The sequence below is a fragment of the Monodelphis domestica genome, chromosome 1 (genome assembly GCF_027887165.1).
Source record: "Monodelphis domestica isolate mMonDom1 chromosome 1, mMonDom1.pri, whole genome shotgun sequence".
Lineage (NCBI taxonomy): Eukaryota > Metazoa > Chordata > Mammalia > Didelphimorphia > Didelphidae > Monodelphis > Monodelphis domestica.
This window is the reverse complement of record NC_077227.1, coordinates 296,548,961-296,569,567: the sequence shown is the minus strand read 5'-3', so window position 1 is coordinate 296,569,567 and position 20,607 is coordinate 296,548,961. Positions and strand designations below refer to the sequence as shown.

The window sequence follows — 20,607 nt, the reverse complement described above, 5'->3', positions numbered from 1 at the left end:
GGAGGTCCTAGGTTCAAATCTGACCTCAGACACTTCTTAGTTAGACACTTCTTAGTTGTGTGACCCTGGGAAAATCACTTAACTCCTGTTGCCTAGCCCTTGTGAGATTTAAAATGGTTGATGTCTTAAACTGTAGTGGTTAAAATAGTGGAAGATATAAATTGTGATAGATATAAGAGAGGGTAAGTAAGTTTGACCACAGAAATATGTTTCACTGCAGTGTCTTGGGTTTAAAATCAAATATAAGGTGGTCGCCAGGGAAATATTCCCAATTATTCAAATACCCAAGTCAACTGGGTTTTATAGAGATTTTAATTAACAATACAATGAGTAATCAAAGAAAGAGAGAGTAAAAAAGGAATAAGTATGAAGGGCCTCAAAGCTAATATGGCCTAGACCTGAGTCTTAAAAGAGAAATCAGTCAGTTTTTTATAACTCACGATAAGATCTGTCTAAGTAAGGATTTCTAATGACTCCAGGCCAGCAGCATCTCAGCTGCTTTCACCAGCTCCCTCCTCCATCTGAATGTTTCAGAATCAGTCTCCTCAGAATGAGTCTCTCCAATCTGAATGTTTCAGAATGACTGTCCAGCTCTTCCCTGAGCTCTTATTTTTAAGGGCAAAATCTCCTCTGTCACCTCCCCTAAGTCCTTACATCTACCAATCACTGTAGATGTTTCTAAAGGACTCCCCATTTTTAGTCCACACCTAAGAAGGTGTGGATTTTTGAGTAATTCATACCAGGAAAGCTCTGAGTAAGTTTTCCAGTTCTTTGTTCCTTGTAAATTCACAAGTTGCTTGACCTTTATAGGTACTTAGCTTAAGAAAAGTATGGGTTTAAGTACTTTTCATTGTTCAGAAAAGAGTTTACAACTTTGTCTTCCCTTAGGGCAGACCCAAGTAGGTAAAGCAGAATTCTCACATTCCTGCTTTAAGTAGAGTTCACTGCCCAAATGGGGAATGGTCTTAATCCAATCTTATAAAGTAGCGTCTGGGAAATGTTATGGTTTACACTCTTTCCATTTTTTTGCCTTAGTATTGATTCTATGGCAGAAGATAAGGGTTTAAAAATACCCCAAAACTTTCTAGCTTTAATCCATTTTCTAAAATTTTGAAATTATTGGTCCTTGTACAAGAGTTATAAATTCCTCATATTTACACCATTTGGAACTGTACAAAAAAAAGTATAATAACTCGGGTTGTAGAAAGCCCTGAAGATACAATTCCATTGCATTTTTTAAAAACAAAGAGCAGGGGGCAGCTGGGTAGCTCAGTGGATTGAGAGCCAGGCCTAGAGATGGGAAGTCCTAGGTTCAAATCTGGCTTCAGACACTTCCCAGCTGTGTGACCCTGGGCAAGTCCCTTGACCCCCATTGCCTAGCCCTTACCACTCTTCTGCCTTGGAGCCAATACACAGTATTGACTCCAAGACAGAAGGTAAGGATTTTTAAATAAAAAATAAATTAAAATAAAATAAAAACAAAGAGCAAAAAGCTTTCTGATTTGAAAGTAGATAAAAAAATTGTTGACTACTTTATAAAGCAATTTTGGGGTATTTATGTCTTTCACTGCATTGGTGCAAGAAAAACCTAGTATTTTAAAGTAGCATTATTTTCTTTGGATTTCAAAATTTATTCATTCTTTAAAAGCATGCTATAGGCTAACTTGCAATTTCAAATGTAATTCTTTTTTTGTTTTGTATACTGAAATGTGTATCTATGTAAGTCCAAGAAAAATCTGGAGTCAACCACAAAAAAAAATTGTTCTGAACTAAACTAACATTTTTTAAACCCTTTCCTTCAATCTTAGAACCAATTCTGTGTATTGGTTCCAAGGCAGAAGAGCAGTAAGTACTAGGCAATGGAGGTTAAGTGACTTGTCCAAGGGCCACAAAGCTAGGAAATGTCTGAGGCCATATTTGAACCTAGGACTTCCCATCTGTAGACCTGGCTATCAATCTGCGAGCTACCCAGCTGCCCCCTTATCTAACATGAGAATCAAACCCACCGTATTAAAACCAACCCTTTCTTCCTTACCATTAGAAGTTATTTATCCTATTAATCCTTTCTGTTCCTAGGGATGGTGTTATAGCAATAAATAAAGATAATGGCCAGTTTACTGATGAGTATCTCCCAGAGCAAAGATCACATCTTTATGGAATAACTGCAATTTATCCCTACTGCCCAAAAGGTAAATAATCTAGAGGTGAGCACAATGGATGCACTTTGTAAAACAGAGATTGTCTCAAAGATAGAAGCTAACTTTTCTTTAGCATATATGCTATTTGCTGATGGGAGTCCCACTGTGAGAGTCATTGCCAGCCAGAATAGTGAACAGTAACATGAATACCAATTACTCATCATGAAATCTACAGCCATGCAATTACTAATAATTACTGAATTCTCCTCCCTAACACGTCACAAGAAAAGGGGTCAACTTCCCCACATCCCTCCCTTTAAACACAGCAATATGGGAGTAAAAAAATAACTATTTTCTTCCTCTCTCTCTTCTCCTTATAGGAACAAAGTGATATACTATGAATCCTAAATGAGAGAATGTTAAACCTGAAGACTATTTTGTACCAATTGTTGGAAGGTGAAGAAAATGGAAAAAAATAGAGGCCAATGCTAGTTTCTGGATATGCAACAAAATGACCTTTTAGAGGGCAAAGTTTAGTAAGTGTATTGTGGGAGAGTTTTATTATACTGTAAAATCTAAATTAAACGAACACTCTCTGGTTCTTAGTTTCCATAGAGTTTATTAATATTTACTTGAAATAGAGAGTATAGAGATAGAGATTTTAGCCTTTTCTAATCTAACAACGTGGATGATCTTCACATGGCTCTCAGCCACAGTCCTCCAAGGGAATAGAATAGAGTGAGCCTATTTCCTGGAACTCCCTCTTTTATCTTCTCCTTTACCCCAGACCCATAACCTTTATGTTCTGGGTCATGTGCCTGTCCCCCGAGACCTATGTATGGAGTATTCTCATGTGATGTCCAGTCACATGACGTAAAGCTAGGGGACACAGGTAAAGTCAGGGGACACAGGTAAGACCCAGGAGATTCCCTTCACACAATACCTCAATTTTTACTACTGTATTTTCTAAAAATAAAAATTTGATACTGTAAGGAAAAAATAGATTCCTTAAGTTGCAGAATTTTAATTATTGCTTATAAAACAGTTAAAAATCCAGTTACTATAGTAAAATCATCTGAATTTGAAACTTAAAGAATCCATTGATTGATTTTAGTATAGATTCTTTTTTGCTAAAAAATTATTTTAACTAAAATATGCATGTAAAGAAAGATAGGGGGGAAGCTAGGTGGCTCAATGAATTGAGAGCCAGGCCTAGAGAAGAGAGGTCCTAGGTTCAAATATAACCTCAGATACTTCGCTTAACCCCAACTGTCTACCTTGTTGATTATAAGATGGGAAGGTAAGGATTAAAAATAAAAGAAAAAAGAAAGTCCTAAAGATCTTAAGTATTTAAGAGGCTATATAAGAAACATTAATGGGAAAAACCAATGTAAGTTTTTTTTAAGTTCTAAATATCAAAGGTCTCTTTACCTCAGCATCAGTGAATTTCTTTGAGTATTTATATAAGAAGGTGCTAGAATGATTCAATCTGTATTTTATAGTACCTCTATATCCATAGTGGGAAAAGTTACATTCATGTATGCTTATAAGACATATTTCTATTCAAAGGTTCTGAATTACATTAATAAAATATTTACATTTTCCTATGATTGAGAGATGTGTTGTTTAGGACAAACTTGGAAATAATAAATAATAGAATTATAGGTTCTATGAAGTCTCAAATTCAAAATAGATGATTACAGTACTTAACATATAATCAAATTAGAACATGTTCATTGCTTCAAACTTTATTAAAAGGAAAACACAACATGGTAAGAATTCAAAATTTTCTGGTTTTTTTCCTTCCCTAAACAGTGACATTTGATTGAAACTACATTGCCAGAATTATGCATAGTTCCTAGGTGTCCTAAGAAGATGACAGGCTGCTATTCTAAATTTATTCATCTTCCAACTTTTCCCAATCTATGGTCTGTCTTTGGATCAGCAATAATTGCTTGAACAGCTACAATGGCTTCATTAATTTTTGTTTGTAGTTCTCTGAGTTCTTCTATATGTAGCAATCGAAGAATCTGGGCAGCTTCATTAAGAACAGCATCTATTTAATCAAAAAAGAAGATATTGCAATTATGTGTATATTTTAAGTAAATTATGTTTAAAATTATAATAATTCAAATAATCTCTAAACAATTTCAATCAGCATTTTTAAAAATTTACCAGATATGCATTACATACTAAAGTTTAATAAATACGTCAACATTCTATATGCCCTACAAAGAAACGGGATGATTTATGTTCAGTGGATAATATGAAATCACAAATCCTAACTATTTTTAGGATCATGGTTCTAGGACCATGGTGGTGAACCTATGGCACATATACCAGAGGAGGCACTCAGAGCCCTCTCTGTGGGCATACCCGCTGTGGTCCAACCACAGAGTTCACCAGAGTTCATTACTAAAAAGCCAGTAGGATGAGGAGTAGGGCTGCTCCCCTTTACCTCCACATGCCTGAAGACATCATCTGCCCCTCTAAAAGGTTCTCCATCATTGTTCTAGAGCATGAAGATTATAGACATCATGTAAACCCCTCATGTAGTCTAAGCCCATTTTACAAATAAGGAAATTGAGGCCCAGAGATGACAACTGACATACTTACAATGATAGAAATGTATATTTAATTAAGACAAGTTTAAAAAAAATAGCACTCACCTCCTGTATCAAAACCCAGGATGTGCTTATCTAAAGCTACAGGTAAGCCCTTTAAAGAAAAAAAAAGGGGGCAATAAGAAACACTATACTTATTAAGAAAAACACTACTAAAGAAATAAGGTCTGACTCAGCTCAAAAATATGGCAAGTTGCCCATATTTGCACATGACTGTAACATTTGTCCTTCCATTCTATTTTTGCTACTCTTAAAAAAGAGTCAAGGAAGATGGCCTTCATTTGCTACATGAACTTAACTTCAAATTATACAACTAATAACCGACTAAACCTAAAAATTTCTTACATTCTTAGTCAAACCAAACAATAATTTTGATATTATTTCCTTTCCAGTCTAAACTGCAGGATCAGCGAAACAAAAAAAAAAGTAACAGAAAATTGTGAAGTCAGCTGTGTGTGTGTGTATAGTAGGAGAAGTAAAGAAAGCTAATTAGCTTCTCTCCCTCTTCCTTCTTTACCACCCAGAGTAATGATCAATAACAAGCAGCCAATCACTCGCTTAATCCTTTTCCTGCATAGTGTCAGCCTGGATTACAGCAGAGGAAGTTAAAAAAAAAAAAAAGAAGAAATGGGGAAAGGGATAAACTCTATGGTGATACAAAATTTTTGGATTGTTTCTTCTAAAAATATAGAGAAAAGGAAGAGGGAAGAGTAATATAGAAAAGCAAACATATGTCATTATTTAATGTATTTATTCCATTGTTAATATCTTCCTATTCATCTGGGAACAAATAAAAATATTAAGTATAAAATCTATCCACAGAATAAAATCTTACTTACTTACTTAACTATGTATGTAATAATCTTAACAAAAGAGAGCTAGAAAAAGACAGTGACAAAGACAGACATGGTAATGACTTCGCATGTAACAAAGGATTTTATTTTTTCGTACTAGATTTTGGTCATAGGTAAAAAACTTGGAAGTAAAAAACTAAAATGAAATGCCAAGATGCCATTCAACATACTTTTTTAAAAGCTGCAGGCAACCATTTGAATTACTTTAACATTAATATGAATCGACTAGACTTTTACATATTTTACAAAATAGAAGTGATTCCGTGCTTATATTAAAAATAAAATTATCTACTACCCTCCAAAGAAGAATCCAATTACTTGTACCTATCTCTTAGGATTGTTGTGAGCATAAACTGAGATAATAAGCCACTATGTAAATGCTAACTGATATTTTTATTATTATTATGAGATGTTAGCCATAATGATATCTCACAAGGAGTAGATTAGATCCTTCTGAGGTCAGAACAATATTTCTAAAGTTTGGTAGTGTTAGAAAAAATAACAATGGCAAATACTTTGTTAATGCTATAGCAGGCATTCCACAGAGTACAGTAAAATTGGACATTAGGAAGGACAAGGCTGAGAAGGATGGGAATGGTCAGAGATGGAATATTCTACTGCCTATCATTCATCGTACCCACCAGGCTAAAAGATTCCTTGCATATTTTGATGAATTATTTTTAAATGCAATGTTCAACAAAAATTAAACTTGGTTTTTACAGTCACTGTACTAGCTCTAAATATCCAAACATTTCCTTCACAAAGAACTCAGACAACCCGAGTTACAAGGTTCTACTCAGCTGGTTTAAATCCCATCTAATTTCACATCAAAATAGAAAATGCCATGAGCTTCTTATAATGAATAAATTATATAATTAAAAGAATGTGAAAAGAAGTTTTATGAAGAACTTGGTAAGACCCTAATATTTGGTTTTATTTCAATGCAATAGTTGGAAAATGTAAGGATGGGGATAAATATAGGAGAAAACATAGTTCGGGAAAAAGAAACAAGAAAGAAAAAGGATTTTTTTTGTAGGATTATTTTTTAAAAGCTCCATACCCCTTTATATCATACACACTTCAAAAATTTTTTGTAGGTATTAGAAACGGCAACCACCTTCTTAAATATGGAGCAGGTATTCCCCATAGAGCACAGTAGAAAAAAATGGAATTAGAAATTTGGAGGAGCAAAGTTGAGGAGAATGAGAATGGTTGGAGATAGAATACAGGGTTTATACTTTAGCAGACAGAAATGAGATATAAACCTTTGGTTCTAGATTATTGTTGACAAGAAGTTCAATGAGGGAAATTAAGAGATAAAATGGTTTAGTGTTGTGCCCTTTAAAACTTCAGGAAATCCACCTCATTGTAGACAAAAGCAGAAAAAGTCATCCCTTGAATGTGTTCAGTTAGGAAGCAGATGGTAGAAGGTGAGTCTGGTCTAGGGATGGACTCTGAAACACTATAGAAGGCCCTGGAGTAGAGGCTAGAGGCCTGGCCTAAAGCAAAATAACCCTAGAGCTGGCCAGAGATGGTTTATGAAAGCCCAGGGAGATCCCAGGGAGTAAAGTTTAATTTCTTCAAGAGGAAGGAGTGGCTACAATAGTCCTAGTAGAAATTGTCCAAAAAGTAAAGAGAGAATAAATAGCAGTTTTGTGGAGGAAATCACAAAATCATAGGAGAAGGTGACCTTTTAGGAAATAGAACAGAAAGATAACTTGGCTTCAGACATTTTGAGCTTGAATTAAAAATTGATAGAAATGTTTTATATGGAATTAGAGACATGATTCTAGAGCTCAGAAGTCAGAGCTGAAGATATAAATTTGAAAGTAAGGTCTACGTGTGCTCTAAAGAATGAGTACAAGAGTGTTGAGTACAGTTCCAACTCATATGTCCCTACCTTTATGCCTGTAACAAAACCCAGTAGAGGTAGTTAGGTGGCATGGTGTATAAGAATGAATTAGAAAGACCTGTTCAAATCCTGCCTGATGCTCACTAGTTTTGTGATCCTGGGAAAGTCACTCAACTTCTATGTGCCTCAGTTTCGCTAGGTTTGTTGTAGATATAAGACTGATAAAATAAGGTTTACTTTGTTAACCTGAAGTGAACTACTATTATTAAAAGCATGGTAGCCATCAAGGTGGCTTTCACTAGGACCAGTTTCATCTGAGCTCAGAATAGTATTTCTAAAGTTTAATAGCTAGATGGGTATAGTGGATCTGGAATCAGGAAAACTCATCTTCCTGAGTTCAAATTTGGCCTTAGACATTTATTAGCTTTGTAACTCTGGGAAAGTTGCTTTTGGCCTCAGATTCCTTATCTGTAAAATGAGCTAGAAAAGGAAATGGCTAACCACTCAGTATCCTTGCTAAGAAAACCTCAAATGGGTTCATGATGAATTGGGCATAACTGAAAATGACTGAATTCAAAGAGTTAGGAAAAAGAGCAAATTGTTCATGTCCTGAATACTTCTAAAGAATGGCAGCCAAAGACCATCGAGTCCCCAAGAGATCTGATGGACTACACCCAAAATAAGTTGATAATTGACCAGATCAATCACAAAACCAACAGAAATCATATGATAGATGCAGAAAAAGCTTTTGACAAAATACAACACCCATTTGTAGTAAAAACACTGCAGAACATAAGAATGAGTGAAGCTAAAGAATTAAAATGAAAAGTAGCATAAGTACAATTAGGAAGCATTAACTGTAATGGGGATAAGCTAGAAGCCTTCCCAAAAGATGAAGGATGAAGCAAAAATGCTGATTTATCACCACTATTATTCAATATAGTACTAGAAATGCTAGCTTGAGAGAAGTAAAAGAAAAGGAAAGAATTAGAATAGGCAATCAAGAAATAAAACTATCACTCTTTTCAGATGATACTTGGACAATACTATGGAATCAAATCAAAACTAATTGAAGCAACCAACAACTTTAGCAAAGTTGCAGGCTACAAAATAAACCTCAACATTTCTATATTCAGTAGCAAAAGATAGAAAAATTCTATTTGAAATAACTTTAACAATATAAAATACCTAGATGATGTAGGAAGTTAGTGATAAGCTAAGCACAGGGATTCTGAATTGGCTAATCAGCCATGAGTATGTGGTTTTTATTTTGTATCTTCTTTATTCCTTGATTTCTAATAATCCTTAATAAACCTCATAAAATATAATATTTTTATTGTTAGACATTAAATTAATTTTTACAATACCATACCAATCAAACTACCAACAATATTTTGTAAAGAAAAAAATAACACTTTATCTGGAAGAACAAAAGAGAAAGGAATAATAAAGTAGAGGAATTCCATGGGAAACTGGAACAACCTCCAGGAATTGATGCAGAGTGAGAAGAACAGAACCAGGAAAACATTGTACACAGAGACTGATAAACTGTGGTAAAATCGAATGTAATTAGTGGCAATGCAGTGATCCGGAACAACTTGGAGGAATCTATGAGGAAAAAAAAACATTATCCACATTCAGAGGAAACACTGTGGGAGTAAACACACTGAAGAAAAACAACTGCTTGAATACATGGGATATGGTTGGGGATGTAGACTCTAAGTGAACATCCTAGTGCAAACATCAACAACATGGAAATAGGTTCTGATCAAGGACACATGTAATACCCAATGAAATCGCGCATCAGCTGTGGGAAAGGTAGGTGGAGGGGAGGGAGGGAAATAATGTGATTATTGTAACCAAGGAATAATGTTCTAAATTGATGAAATAAACTAATTCAAATGGGAAAAAAAAGTGGTAATCAAAACAATCTGGTATTGGCTAAGAAATAGAAAAGTAAATTAATTAGATATACAATAAATAGTAGAAAATGATCCAATTTGTCAAGTGTTTGATAAACTTAAATATCCAAGTTTCTGGGACAAAGATGCACAAAGATGCTTGTGCATGAAAGAGATTTAAGTGGAAAAGTCGATGCACAGAGACACTGGTGGGTAAACTGGAAAACAATATGGCTGAAACTAGATACGGTCAAAATAGATACATGATTTATACATATAGAATACTTCGATAAGCAAATCAGGAGAGCATGGATTGGTTTAACTGTCAGATCTCTGGATAAAGGAAGAATGCATGACCAAATAAGAGATAGAGATATTTTGATTACATTACATTACATTCAAGATTTGTTGCATAAACAAAACTAATATAGCCAATATTAGAAGGAAAACTCAAATATATAGAAAAACGATTCAAATGTATAAGAATACAAGTCATTGCCCAATTGATAAATGGTCAAAGGATATAAACAGATAATTTTCAGACAAAGAATCAAAGTGATTGTGTAAAGGAAATTGAGAGCATTTAGGTCCATGTAGCCTTGGTGCCTCCTGGAGTCAGCTGGAAAAAGGCAGCAATAGAGTCAAGAGATTGGGTGTGGGGGCAGGCTAGATGTCCTCTGGACTACCCACCCTGCGCAGCCCAGGCAAAATAGAAAGCCATAATTGGCTCCCAAGATGTGATGGGTAAGAGTCAGTGGGAAGAGAAAAAGTTTGATAAACTGGGACAAGGGTGGATTTCACTCTCATCTTATGTGTTTGGTGCTAGCTAGGGGGCCCACAGAATAGCAAGGCAAATGGAAAAGTAAGGAAAGTAATCTCTCTATCTATCTACTTCATCTTTTTTCCCTTATTCCTTTCAGATTAAATAAAATCATTAAATTTACAGCCAGTCTCTCTGATCCAATTATTCTTGCAGATCCATTTGGAACTATGCTGAAAGGATTCTAAAACCACACTTAGAGCTCTATCAATAGCATTACTAGGTCTATATCCCAAAGTAAGTAGGGGGGTGGGGGGAAGAATCTATTTGTTCAAAAATATTTATTGCAGTTCTTTCTGTGGTGGCAAAGAACTGGAAATTGAGAGGCTATACATTAACTGGACAATTGCTAAATAAGTTGTGGTATAGTGATGGAATACAATTGTGCCATGAAAAATGACAAGTAAGATGATTTTGGAAAAATCTGGAAAAAATTATATGAACTGATGTGAAGTGAAGTAAGCAGAGCCAGAGAAAAACTGTACACAGTGAAAGCAGTATTTCTTGAGGAACAAATGTGAATGACCTAGTTATTCTCAGCAATGTAGTGATCCAAGACACTCTAAGACTCACAATGAAAAATGCCATTTGTCCTCTGAGAAAGAATTGATGCAGTCTGGATGCAGCCTGAAATATGCTATTTCATTTTTATTTTAATTTGAGATCTATTCCACAAAATGACTAATATGGAAAAATATTTTACATAATTGCCCATGTAAAATCTACATTAGATTTTAGATCATTTTATTATTATTAGATTACCCTCATATGGGGAGAGTAAGGAGGAAGGGTTAGAAGAAAATAGAGAATTTGGGATTCAAAACCTTAAAAATTTTTTTATTATTATTTTTACATGTAATGTGGAAAAAATAAAATATTTTAAAAATCAAAATTTAAATTTCATTAAAAAATTAATAAAATTATAAAGATCAAGTAGAACCCATATGAAGAAATATAAGAGGACATCCCCACTGATCCCTTTTATGGAAGTAGAAGATCCATAGGTGTTACACATTGTACATGTTTTTAGATTTCTTTCAATACATTGATCACTTTTGTGTGTGTGTGGAGGGTTTCCTTCTATAAAAATGACTCTCATATTGAGAATGGCTTTCTGGGAAGAACTATAGTGATATCAGAAACATAAAAGATCAATAAGAACTTATTTAAAAATAGTAATAGAGGGCAGAGCCAAGATGGCAGAGAAGGTACTGGGAACCATCAGATTTCTATCAAATTACTCTCCAAAAAGCAATGATATAAGTCCTTAAAAGAATTCTAGAGAAGCATAACCCACAAAAAGACAAGGTAAAGTCATTTTTCAACCCAAAACAACTAAGAAGGCTAGCAGGAAGGATCTAGTGCACCTGGGTAGAGGTGGAATGCAGTACCAGGCAGGTTCCATCAAGGAATTGAAGCAGTAGCCAAGGCTTTTGGAACTCTTAGCCACAAATAGTAAGGGGAGTTGGACAATTGCTCAGAAGGAGATTAAAGTGGTCCTTTGCTAGATTCTTATCAAATTGCCCATATGCAGAACCTGGGGCACAGTCACAAGGTGAGGAGGAACACTAGCATACACCAGTATCTGAAGCCACAATGGAGCAGGGACCACTGGTCACAGTTTCAAGAGGGAAAAGAGTGCTTAGCATTACTCACAAACCAGAGCACAGCCTGGAAGAGTATTAAACACACCTCTCCTTACATTGTATCATCTTGAAAGAACTGAAAACAAGAGTCCAACTTAAACAAAAAGAAAATCAAAAGGTAGGCAAAAAAGAAATTAATCACAGAAAGTTATGTTAGTGACAAGGAAAACCAAAACATGAACCCAAAAGGAAATCAATACTGATGCATCCAAAGACTCCGAAAAAATAGAAATTGTACTCAAGCCACCCAAAAAGAATGGAAGAATTCAAAAAAGGATTTTAAAAAATCAAGAGGTAGAAGAAAAACTAGGAAAGAAATGAGTCTGACACAGGAAAATCATGATAAAAGAGTCAATGGTAAAGGAGGCAATAAAAAAATTGAAGAAATTAATACTTTAAAAAACGGAAGAGGTCAATTGGTAAAGGAGACACAAAAATCCCAAAAAGAGATAAACTTAAAAAGCATAACTGGCCAAATGGAAGATATACAAAAATGCAATGAAGAGAAAAATTTCTTGAAAGACAGAATTGGCCCTGTGGAAAAAGAAGTATAAAAATACACTAAGGAAAAGGACTCTTTACAAAGTAGAATTGGCAAAATAGAAAAGGAGGTACAAAAGCTCAACGCAAGAAAATCATTCTCAAAAATTCATGAGACATAAACAATCACAGTCAAAAGAAACAAACAAAAAAAAGAAGAAAATGTGAACTATCTCATGGGAAAAACACTTGCCCTAGAAAATAAATCCAGTAGAGCTAATTGAAGAATCAATGGACTTCAAAACTGCCTTTATATTCTAGAGTCAGGGGACAAAATAGAAAGAATCTACCTATCACCTCCTAAAATAGATTGCAAAAAGACAACTTCCAAGAATATTACAGGCAAATTTCAAAACTCCCAGGTCAAAGAAAAAATACTGCAAGCAGCCAAAAAATAAATAATTCGAATATTTTGGAGCCACAATAAGGATTCACAAGACTTATGTTAAAGGATCAGAGGACCTGGAATCAAGAATCACCAGAGAAAAAGGAAATATGCATTTTAAAAGATTAGCACCAAAGAAAAGTCTCTACATAGTCTATACGAAGTCTCTGCTAACCATAGTAACAGCAAAGAAAGAAACAAAGTTATGTAACATGACAACATAACTCCATGACCAAATGTTCTACATTATATCCAAATACTATCTCCAAGACATAGCTAAAGACAGCAAACAATAAATCCCCTTGTGAAAATGCAAACATCAAAAGATAAGAAAACTTCAAATTCATGTTCTTAACAAAATTCTAAGAACTTATACATTATTGCATACACCCACTCATGAAGATGATCATATATAAAGCTTATTCCCACACATGAAGAATAACTAATGAATTCTGACAAGAACTCATGAAGAATTCATAGCTTACTTCCATGCACAATGAAAAATTTCAATCTTACATACATGAACATGTTAAAAATCTTACATGCAACCCAATTATTCCAGTATGTTCCTGAATTAAAGAGCACAGGACTACAATCAAGAACAACAACAGACAAAAAAGTGGCATGCTGAACAGATGAAGAGAAACTAAGATAGAGTTTTCTACAATCAATATTAAAAGAAAAAAGGACTTTGAAATTTTGGACTTGTGATCATGAGGTTATGTAAGAATGCGACATGCATGTTGATATCATGGATTGGGTAAGTATACAACATATGCAATAGCAAATCACAAAATTCACACTGATATATATATATATATATATAAATTTCTGCAGAAAATTCAGACAAAGATATTTCTTATCTGCATGAGTTTGCACAAAAATCAAGAACAATGTATTATATTTGTACACATGTAAATCTGTATAGGTACAACTTATGTACATATGTGAATACTAATGTACTAACAAACTATGTTGGAATAATTTATTAATGTTCTAATAATTAACTATAGGGACAGTTTAGAAAAATTTGTTCAAAGTCTTAAGGAAGTAGGGACAGACATAAAAACGACTTAAGTATAGAAGTTACATTACATTATGATTTTAGGTTAGTGATGGAAATTTTACTTAGTTGAATTTACTTAATGAATAGGCATTAGCAGATAAGACAGTTACATGTTCAAAATAGTGTTGAAATTGTTTAAAATTGTTACATGATTTGTTATGTTAAAAAAAATGTTCATGTAAAATTTCTATTACCTAAACCATTTTCCTATACCCAAACTTAGCATAGGATTAGATAGAAAGAATAACTAAAGATAGATTTGTTGTTCTGGGAGGGTAAAGGAATATTTAATATAGTACAGGGTTAAGAATTAGATAGTTAGAAATATAACAAAATATATATCTAAAAGTAAGTATCATTAAAAAAATGCTGGTTGCATTTCTTCCAAGATGAAAAGGGAAGATTTGTGGAAGAGAGAAATTGAGGATGATTTTGTAGCAGCTGAGTTTGTAGCAGCTGTCAGTCAAACAAGAGTGTTCTATTTGGAATGTTACCGGGAGAAATAGTTAGAGGCAAAAACCAACTATTGGCTGTGTACCTTGAAAGAGGAAAGGAGTTTTCCTTTCTTGGACTTTGGAGCCTTAAGCTGAAAGAAGTCTTGTGACTTTGAAGGCTGAAGAAAGAAGGACAAAAGTCCAGATATCTCTCTGACTTGCTCTGTTTATGATAGTGACTGAACTTCCAGACCTATCAGACATTTCTCTCAATTGAACTATATTCCAACATCCTCCAATCTAAAACTTATTGTATTATTAGGGAAATCCTCAACCCTCTTATCTCCATTCTTTATCCCTTCCTGTCTTCCCCAAATAAATCCCTTACTTAAGATAAAGAAGAGAAAGTTTATTTCATTTGAAACATTATAAACTCACCCCTGAGTTGATTTAGAGAAAACCAGAAGAAGGAATGGGGGAGGGGAGGAAAAGGGAGGAAGATTTAGAGGGAGAAGGGAAAGACCGAAGAAAGAAGATAACTGCTTGATCTGTTAGTTATCAATTGCCAATAAAATACAGTCCCTTATTATTTATTACTCTACCTAGAAAAATTGAGCATAATCCTTTAGGGGAAAAAATGAGTAGTCAGTGAAATAGAGAGCTTTCAAACATTCCTGATGAAAAGAGTACAGCTGAATGGAAAATCTGATTCTCAAATACAAGACTAGAGAGAATCATAAAAAGGTAAACAGGAAAGAGATTCAAAAGTCATTCAATAAGGTTAAATTGTGAACATCCCTACATGGGGAGATGATTTTTGCAATGCCAAAGAACTATGTCATTATCACAGCAGTTAGGAATATACAGAGGGCAAAGGTGAGATGAATATGATGATAAATTAAATTACATTAAGGCATGAGGAAGAGGAATGTATTGGGAGGAGGGAGAAGGGGAAAAACAGAATCATGTCAATTATTGCACATAAAACAGGCATGAAAATTAGTTCACAGTGGAGAAGATGGGGGAGATAGGGAGGAGAGCATGTGAACCTTATAGTCAACAGAATTGGCTCAGGGAGTACAGAAAAACCTGGAGAGGCTACATGAACTGAAGCAGGGTAAAATAAGCAGAACCAAGAGAGCATTGTACAGAAATAGGAATACTTTATAATGAACAACTGTGAATAACAGCTACTCTCAGCAACATACTTCCAGAGAAGAATTGGGTCTGAATCCAAACCAAAGCAAACTTTATTCACTTTCTTAATTTGTTAATTTAAGTTTCTTTCCACAAAAGGATTAATATGGGGAAAAAATGTTTTGGATGACTGCACATGCAGAATCTATGAGATTGCTGACCAGGTGGGTGGAGAATGTGAGACTCAATATTCTTTGGAAAGTGTTGGAAACTGTGTTTACATGTAATTGGAGAAAATACAATAAAATTTAATACCAAAAAAAAGTATATGCAACATTCAGTACTAATGCTACCAAGAAAAACATGGGTGTTTTTCACCAATTCTCTTATAGAACACACGCTAGAAGAGATTTCAGAGACAATTCAATCTATCCCTTCTAACCCAGTGAGGTTAAGTGACATGTCCAAGGAGTACATAGTAACGCTGAGGATCATGGGAAAATAGTGGCATGGTAGGAAGCAGATAAACTGAAATTCCCCCATAAACATTCCATCAGGATTTAGAGATTTATTGCTCTGGTAAGAGAGGGAAAGAACTATGGCAAAAGATAGTGTGAAGATTAAATTTAACTCTCTCCTGATTATGAAAATGAAATGAACTCCCCTACCCATTTTTATATTTAATCACCAAAAGTGTAAATACCCTACTTAAAAGTTGAGTGGGGAGATCTGCCCATTTTTAGATGTAATAAACCAAAGGTGAAAAACCCATTCACACTTGAGTGGAGGTCTGTGACCTGTGCAACAGTGGGTGATGATCAGGATTAAACTAACTGGCCCACTCAGTCTTAAAACAAAGCTTCAACTATAATTGGTAGACGTAAAATGAGGGGAAGAAACAGGAAGTGACGCAATAGAACATGACTGTAAAAGGGAGTTATGACATCCTGAGTGAGTTCTACTTAAATTAGAGGCTGAAGAAAAATCTGCTGACTGGACCTGAGACCCTGTTCCTGGTGGGACTGTCCTTAAATCTCTTCCTTTGGACTGGCACGTGGTGAGTGAAAAGTCAACTCTTAACTGCAGGATTTTTTTCTGAAGAGACTAGCCTAAAGAGAGACCTATCCTCTTGAGAGAGGCTCCCTGCATCCCCAGGGCCTAGGCTACAAGGGCTGAGACCAACTAAGGACTAACTCTCACAGACTGGGTTGACCCAGGGGCCTGGAGTAAATTATTTAGTGCTTAGGCTAGATATCTTACCCTATCCTCTCTCTAATTTCCTACTTTGTTCTTTCTTTCTTTCTTTCTTTATTTAGTCAATTTAGAACATTATTCCTTGGTTACAATAATCACGTAATTTCCCTCCCTCGCCTCCACCCACCATTCCCACAGCTGATGCACAATTTCATTGGGTATTACTTGTGTCCTTGATCAGAACTTATTTCCATGTTGTTGGTGTTTGCATTAGGATGCTCATTTAGAGTCTACCTCCCCAGCCATATCCCCTTAACCCATGTATTCAAGCAGTTGTTTTTCTTTGGTGTTTCGACTCCCACAGTGTTTCCTCTGAATGTGGATAGTGTTTTTTTTCATAGATTCCTCCAAGTTGTTCAGGATCACTGCATGGCCATTAATGGAAAAGTCCATTACATTCAATTGTACCACAGTGTATCAATCTCTGTGTATAATGTTCTCCTAGCTCTGTTCCTCACTCTGCATCACTTCCTTGAGGTAGTTCCAGTTACCATGGAATTCCTCTACTTTATTATTCTTTTAAGCACAATACTATTCCACCAACAAATACCACAATTTGTTCAGCCATTCTCCAATTGAAGGGCATCCCCTCATTTTCCAATTTTTTGCCAACACAAAGAGCGCAGCTATGAATATTCTTGTACAAGTCTTTTTCCATATTATCTCTTTGGGGTACAAACCAAGCAGTGCTATGGCTGGATTACAGGGCAGACAGTCTTTTAATACGCTTTTGGCATAATTTCAAATTGCCCTCCAGAACGGTTCGATCAATTCACAACTCCACCAGAAATGAGTTAATATCCTGACTTTGCCACATCCCCTCCAGCATTCATTACTTTCCTTTGCAGTCATGTTATCCAATTTCCTAGGTGTGAGGTGATATCTCAGAGTTGTTTTGATTTGGATTCTCTGATTATAAGAGTTTTAGAACACTTTTTCATGTGCTTATTAAAAGTTTTGATTTCTTTAACTGGAAATTGCCTATTCAGGTCCCTTGCTCATTTATCAATTGGAGAATGGTTTGATTTTTTGTACAATTGGTTTAGAGCTTTATAAATTTGAGTAATTAGACCTTTGTCAGAGGTTTTTGTTATGAAAATTATTTCCCAATTGGTTGCTTCCCTTCTAATTTTGGATGCATTAATTTTGTTTGTACAAAAACCTTTTTAATTTGATGTAATCAAAATGATTGATTTTAAACATTTTGTGATTTTTTTTTCTAGCTCTTGCTTGGTTTTAAAGGCTTTCCTTTCCCAAAGATCTTACACGTATACTATTCTGTGTTCACCTAATTTGCTTATAGTTTCCTTCTTTCTATTCAAGTCATTCACTCATTCTGAGTTTATCTTGGTGTAGGGTGTGAGGTGTTGATCCAAACCTAATCTCTCCCATACTGTCTTCCAATTTTCCCAGAAGTTCTTATCAAATACTGGGTTTTGGTCCCAAAAGCTGGGATCTTTGGGCTCATCATAGAATGTCTTGCTGAGGTCACTTACCCCAAGTCTATTCTACTGGTCCTTCTCTGTCTCTTAGCCAGTACCAAATTGTTTTGATGACCACTGCATTATAGTATAGTTTGAGATCAAGGACTGCAAGGCCTCCTTCCTTTGCATTTTTTTCATGATTTCCCTGGATATTCTTGATCTTTTGTTCTTCCAAATGAACTTTGTTATGGTTTTTTCTAATTCAGTAAATAAGTTTTTTGATAGTTCACTGGGTTCACTCACTCACTGAATGAGTAAATTAATTTGGGTAGATTTTAATTTTTATTATGTTAGCTAGTCCTACCCATGAGCAGTCAATGTCTCCCTTTTCATCTTGGATACTGTCAATTTGGTTTTCTTCTTTCCTTTTTTAAATTAGATTGACCAGTAGTTTGTCTATTTTATTTGTTTTTTCAAAGTACCAGCTTTTAGTCCTATTAATTAAATCAATAGTTTCTTTGACTTTCAATTTTATTAATTTCTCCTTTGATTTTTAGGATCTCTAATTTAGTCTTCATCTGAGGATTTTTAATTTATTCACATTCTAGTTTTTTTTTAATTGGCATGCCCAATTCATTGACCCTTACCCTCTCTAGTTTGTTAATATATGAATTCAAGGATATAAATTTCCCCCTGAGTATTGCTGTGGCTGCATCCCATAGGTTTTGAAAGGGTGTCTCATCATTGTCATTTGTTTCTATGATTTATTCTTTAACTAACTGGTTTTGAAGAATTGTATTGTTTAATTTCCAATTAATTTTTGATTTACCTCTCCATGTTCCCTTACTAATTATTATTTTCATTGCATTGTGATCTGAGAAAGTTGCATTTATTATTTCTGCTCTTTTGCACTTGGTTGCAATGTTTTTATGCCCTAATACATGGTCAGGTTTTGTTAATGTACCATGTGCTGCTGAAAAGAAGGTGTATTCCTTTTTGTCCCTATTTGTTTTTCTCCATATATCTACTAACTTTAATTTTTTAAGATTTCATTCACTTCTGTTACCTCTTTCTTATTTATTTTTTGGTTTGATTTATCTAGTTCAGATAGAGGAAGGTTCAGGTCTCCCACTAGTATAGTTTTTCTATCTATTGCATCTTTCAGCTCAACTAGTTTCTCCTTTAGAAATTTGGATGCTATGCCATTTGGTGCATACATGTTGAGTATTGATATTTCCTCATTGTCTATAATGCCTTTTATCAGAATGTAATTACCTTCCCTATCTCTTTTAACTAGATCTATTTTTATCTTTGCTTTGTCGGATATCATGATTGTGACTCCTGCCTTCTTTTTATCAGTTGATGCCCAATAGATTTGGCTTCATCCTCTTACTTGACCCTATGCGTATCTATCTACCTTTCTCATGTGTGTTTCTTGTAGACAGTAGGGTTTTGGATTCTAATCCACTCTGCTATTCGCTTGCGTTTTATGGGTGAGTTCATTCCATTCACATTCAGATTTATGATTACCAGCTGTGTATTTTCCAGCATTTTGATTTCTACTCCTAGTGCTGCCTTTTCTTCTTTCACCATTTCCTTCTACACCAATGTTTGTTTTTAATAAGTTTCCCTAGTTGCCACCTCTATTTTACTTCCCTCCCTTCTTATTCCCCTCCTCATTTTCTTTGTAGTCTTTTTAAAACCACCCCACCCACCCTATCCCTCCTGTGTACTGCTTCCCTCCCCACCAGTTCATTTGTTACCCTTCTACTTCCCAGAGGGCACAAATCTATTCTCTGCCCCAATGGGATTGTTCTTCACTATTTGGGTCAATTTCAAAGCACGTAAGAGTTGAGTCTTTCATATCTCCAAACTTCCCAGTGTATTGATGTTTCCCCTCTCCTGCCATCAGCTTCTTGTGTGACATATAAATTTACCCCCTTTTGTTATTTCTTTTAGTATTAACCTCTTTATTTAGCTCTAACTGACCCTCACCTGATACCCAGCTCTCACTTGTGGCTCCTAGTAGCTGCTAGCATGCAGCAGCAGCCACACCCTGGGCAACGGCTTCGATAGGCCGACTAAACCTTGTGAGGGTAGCCATCGGGTCATCATCAACCCCTGGTAAACCAGGGCTTTGCTCACCAGCATGTGAAGACTGCTTAGGCGGAACAGACGGAAGAAACCAATAAGAAGATTCAAAGGCTGAGAGGGCGACGCAGCAAAGCACTGTGGAGTGCTTAGGGCGTGTTGGAGCACAAAAGACAACATGGCCATCCAATGAAGCTGAGGAAATCTCCAGGTGTAATGATTTTCCATGCCACTGGACCCAGGCTTCCAACGCCGAGAGAGTGGGACTGTCTCTGTGCAACAACTTTTCCACTTAAATCTCCTTCACACACAAGTGTCTTTGTGCACACTCATCTATCATAGATGAAAACACACAAAGACAATTGTCATCCTTGGTTACCTAGAGACTACTACTATACTATACTATACTATAACTATATCTATATATCTATATATCTATCT

General features: G+C 35.2%; 2 protein-coding genes and 1 long non-coding RNA gene across 11 annotated transcripts in view; 2 read left to right on the top strand and 1 right to left on the bottom strand.

Moving 5' to 3' along the window:
• The window catches only part of NID2 (nidogen 2), a 157,371-nt gene extending 153,623 nt beyond the window's left edge, over positions 1-3,748 (top strand). For 7 of the 9 annotated variants that reach the window (XM_056811050.1, XM_056811055.1, XM_056811052.1 and 4 more), the window contains 2 exons: positions 2,077-2,189; positions 2,519-3,748. In XM_056811050.1, the coding sequence (XP_056667028.1) occupies positions 2,077-2,189; positions 2,519-2,529 (124 nt within the window). In that variant the 3' untranslated portion in view covers positions 2,530-3,748. Of the gene's footprint in view, positions 1-2,076; positions 2,283-2,518 lie in introns of those variants that run through there. The other 2 variants (XM_056811053.1, XM_056811048.1) reach the window with 1 other exon arrangement.
• A 122-nt stretch (positions 3,749-3,870) lies between these two features.
• Positions 3,871-20,607, bottom strand: part of RTRAF (RNA transcription, translation and transport factor) — a 34,245-nt gene continuing 17,508 nt past the window's right edge. The window contains exons 7-8 of the mRNA XM_001362064.4: positions 4,808-4,856; positions 3,871-4,194 (exon numbers count right to left, since the gene is read on the bottom strand). Coding sequence (XP_001362101.1) covers positions 4,040-4,194; positions 4,808-4,856 — 204 coding nt within the window. The 3' untranslated portion in view covers positions 3,871-4,039. The remainder of the gene's footprint in view (positions 4,195-4,807; positions 4,857-20,607) is intronic.
• Positions 16,191-20,607, top strand: part of LOC103099856 (uncharacterized) — a 59,988-nt gene continuing 55,571 nt past the window's right edge. The window contains exon 1 of the long non-coding RNA XR_008915030.1: positions 16,191-16,454. This is a non-coding gene — a long non-coding RNA (uncharacterized LOC103099856). The remainder of the gene's footprint in view (positions 16,455-20,607) is intronic.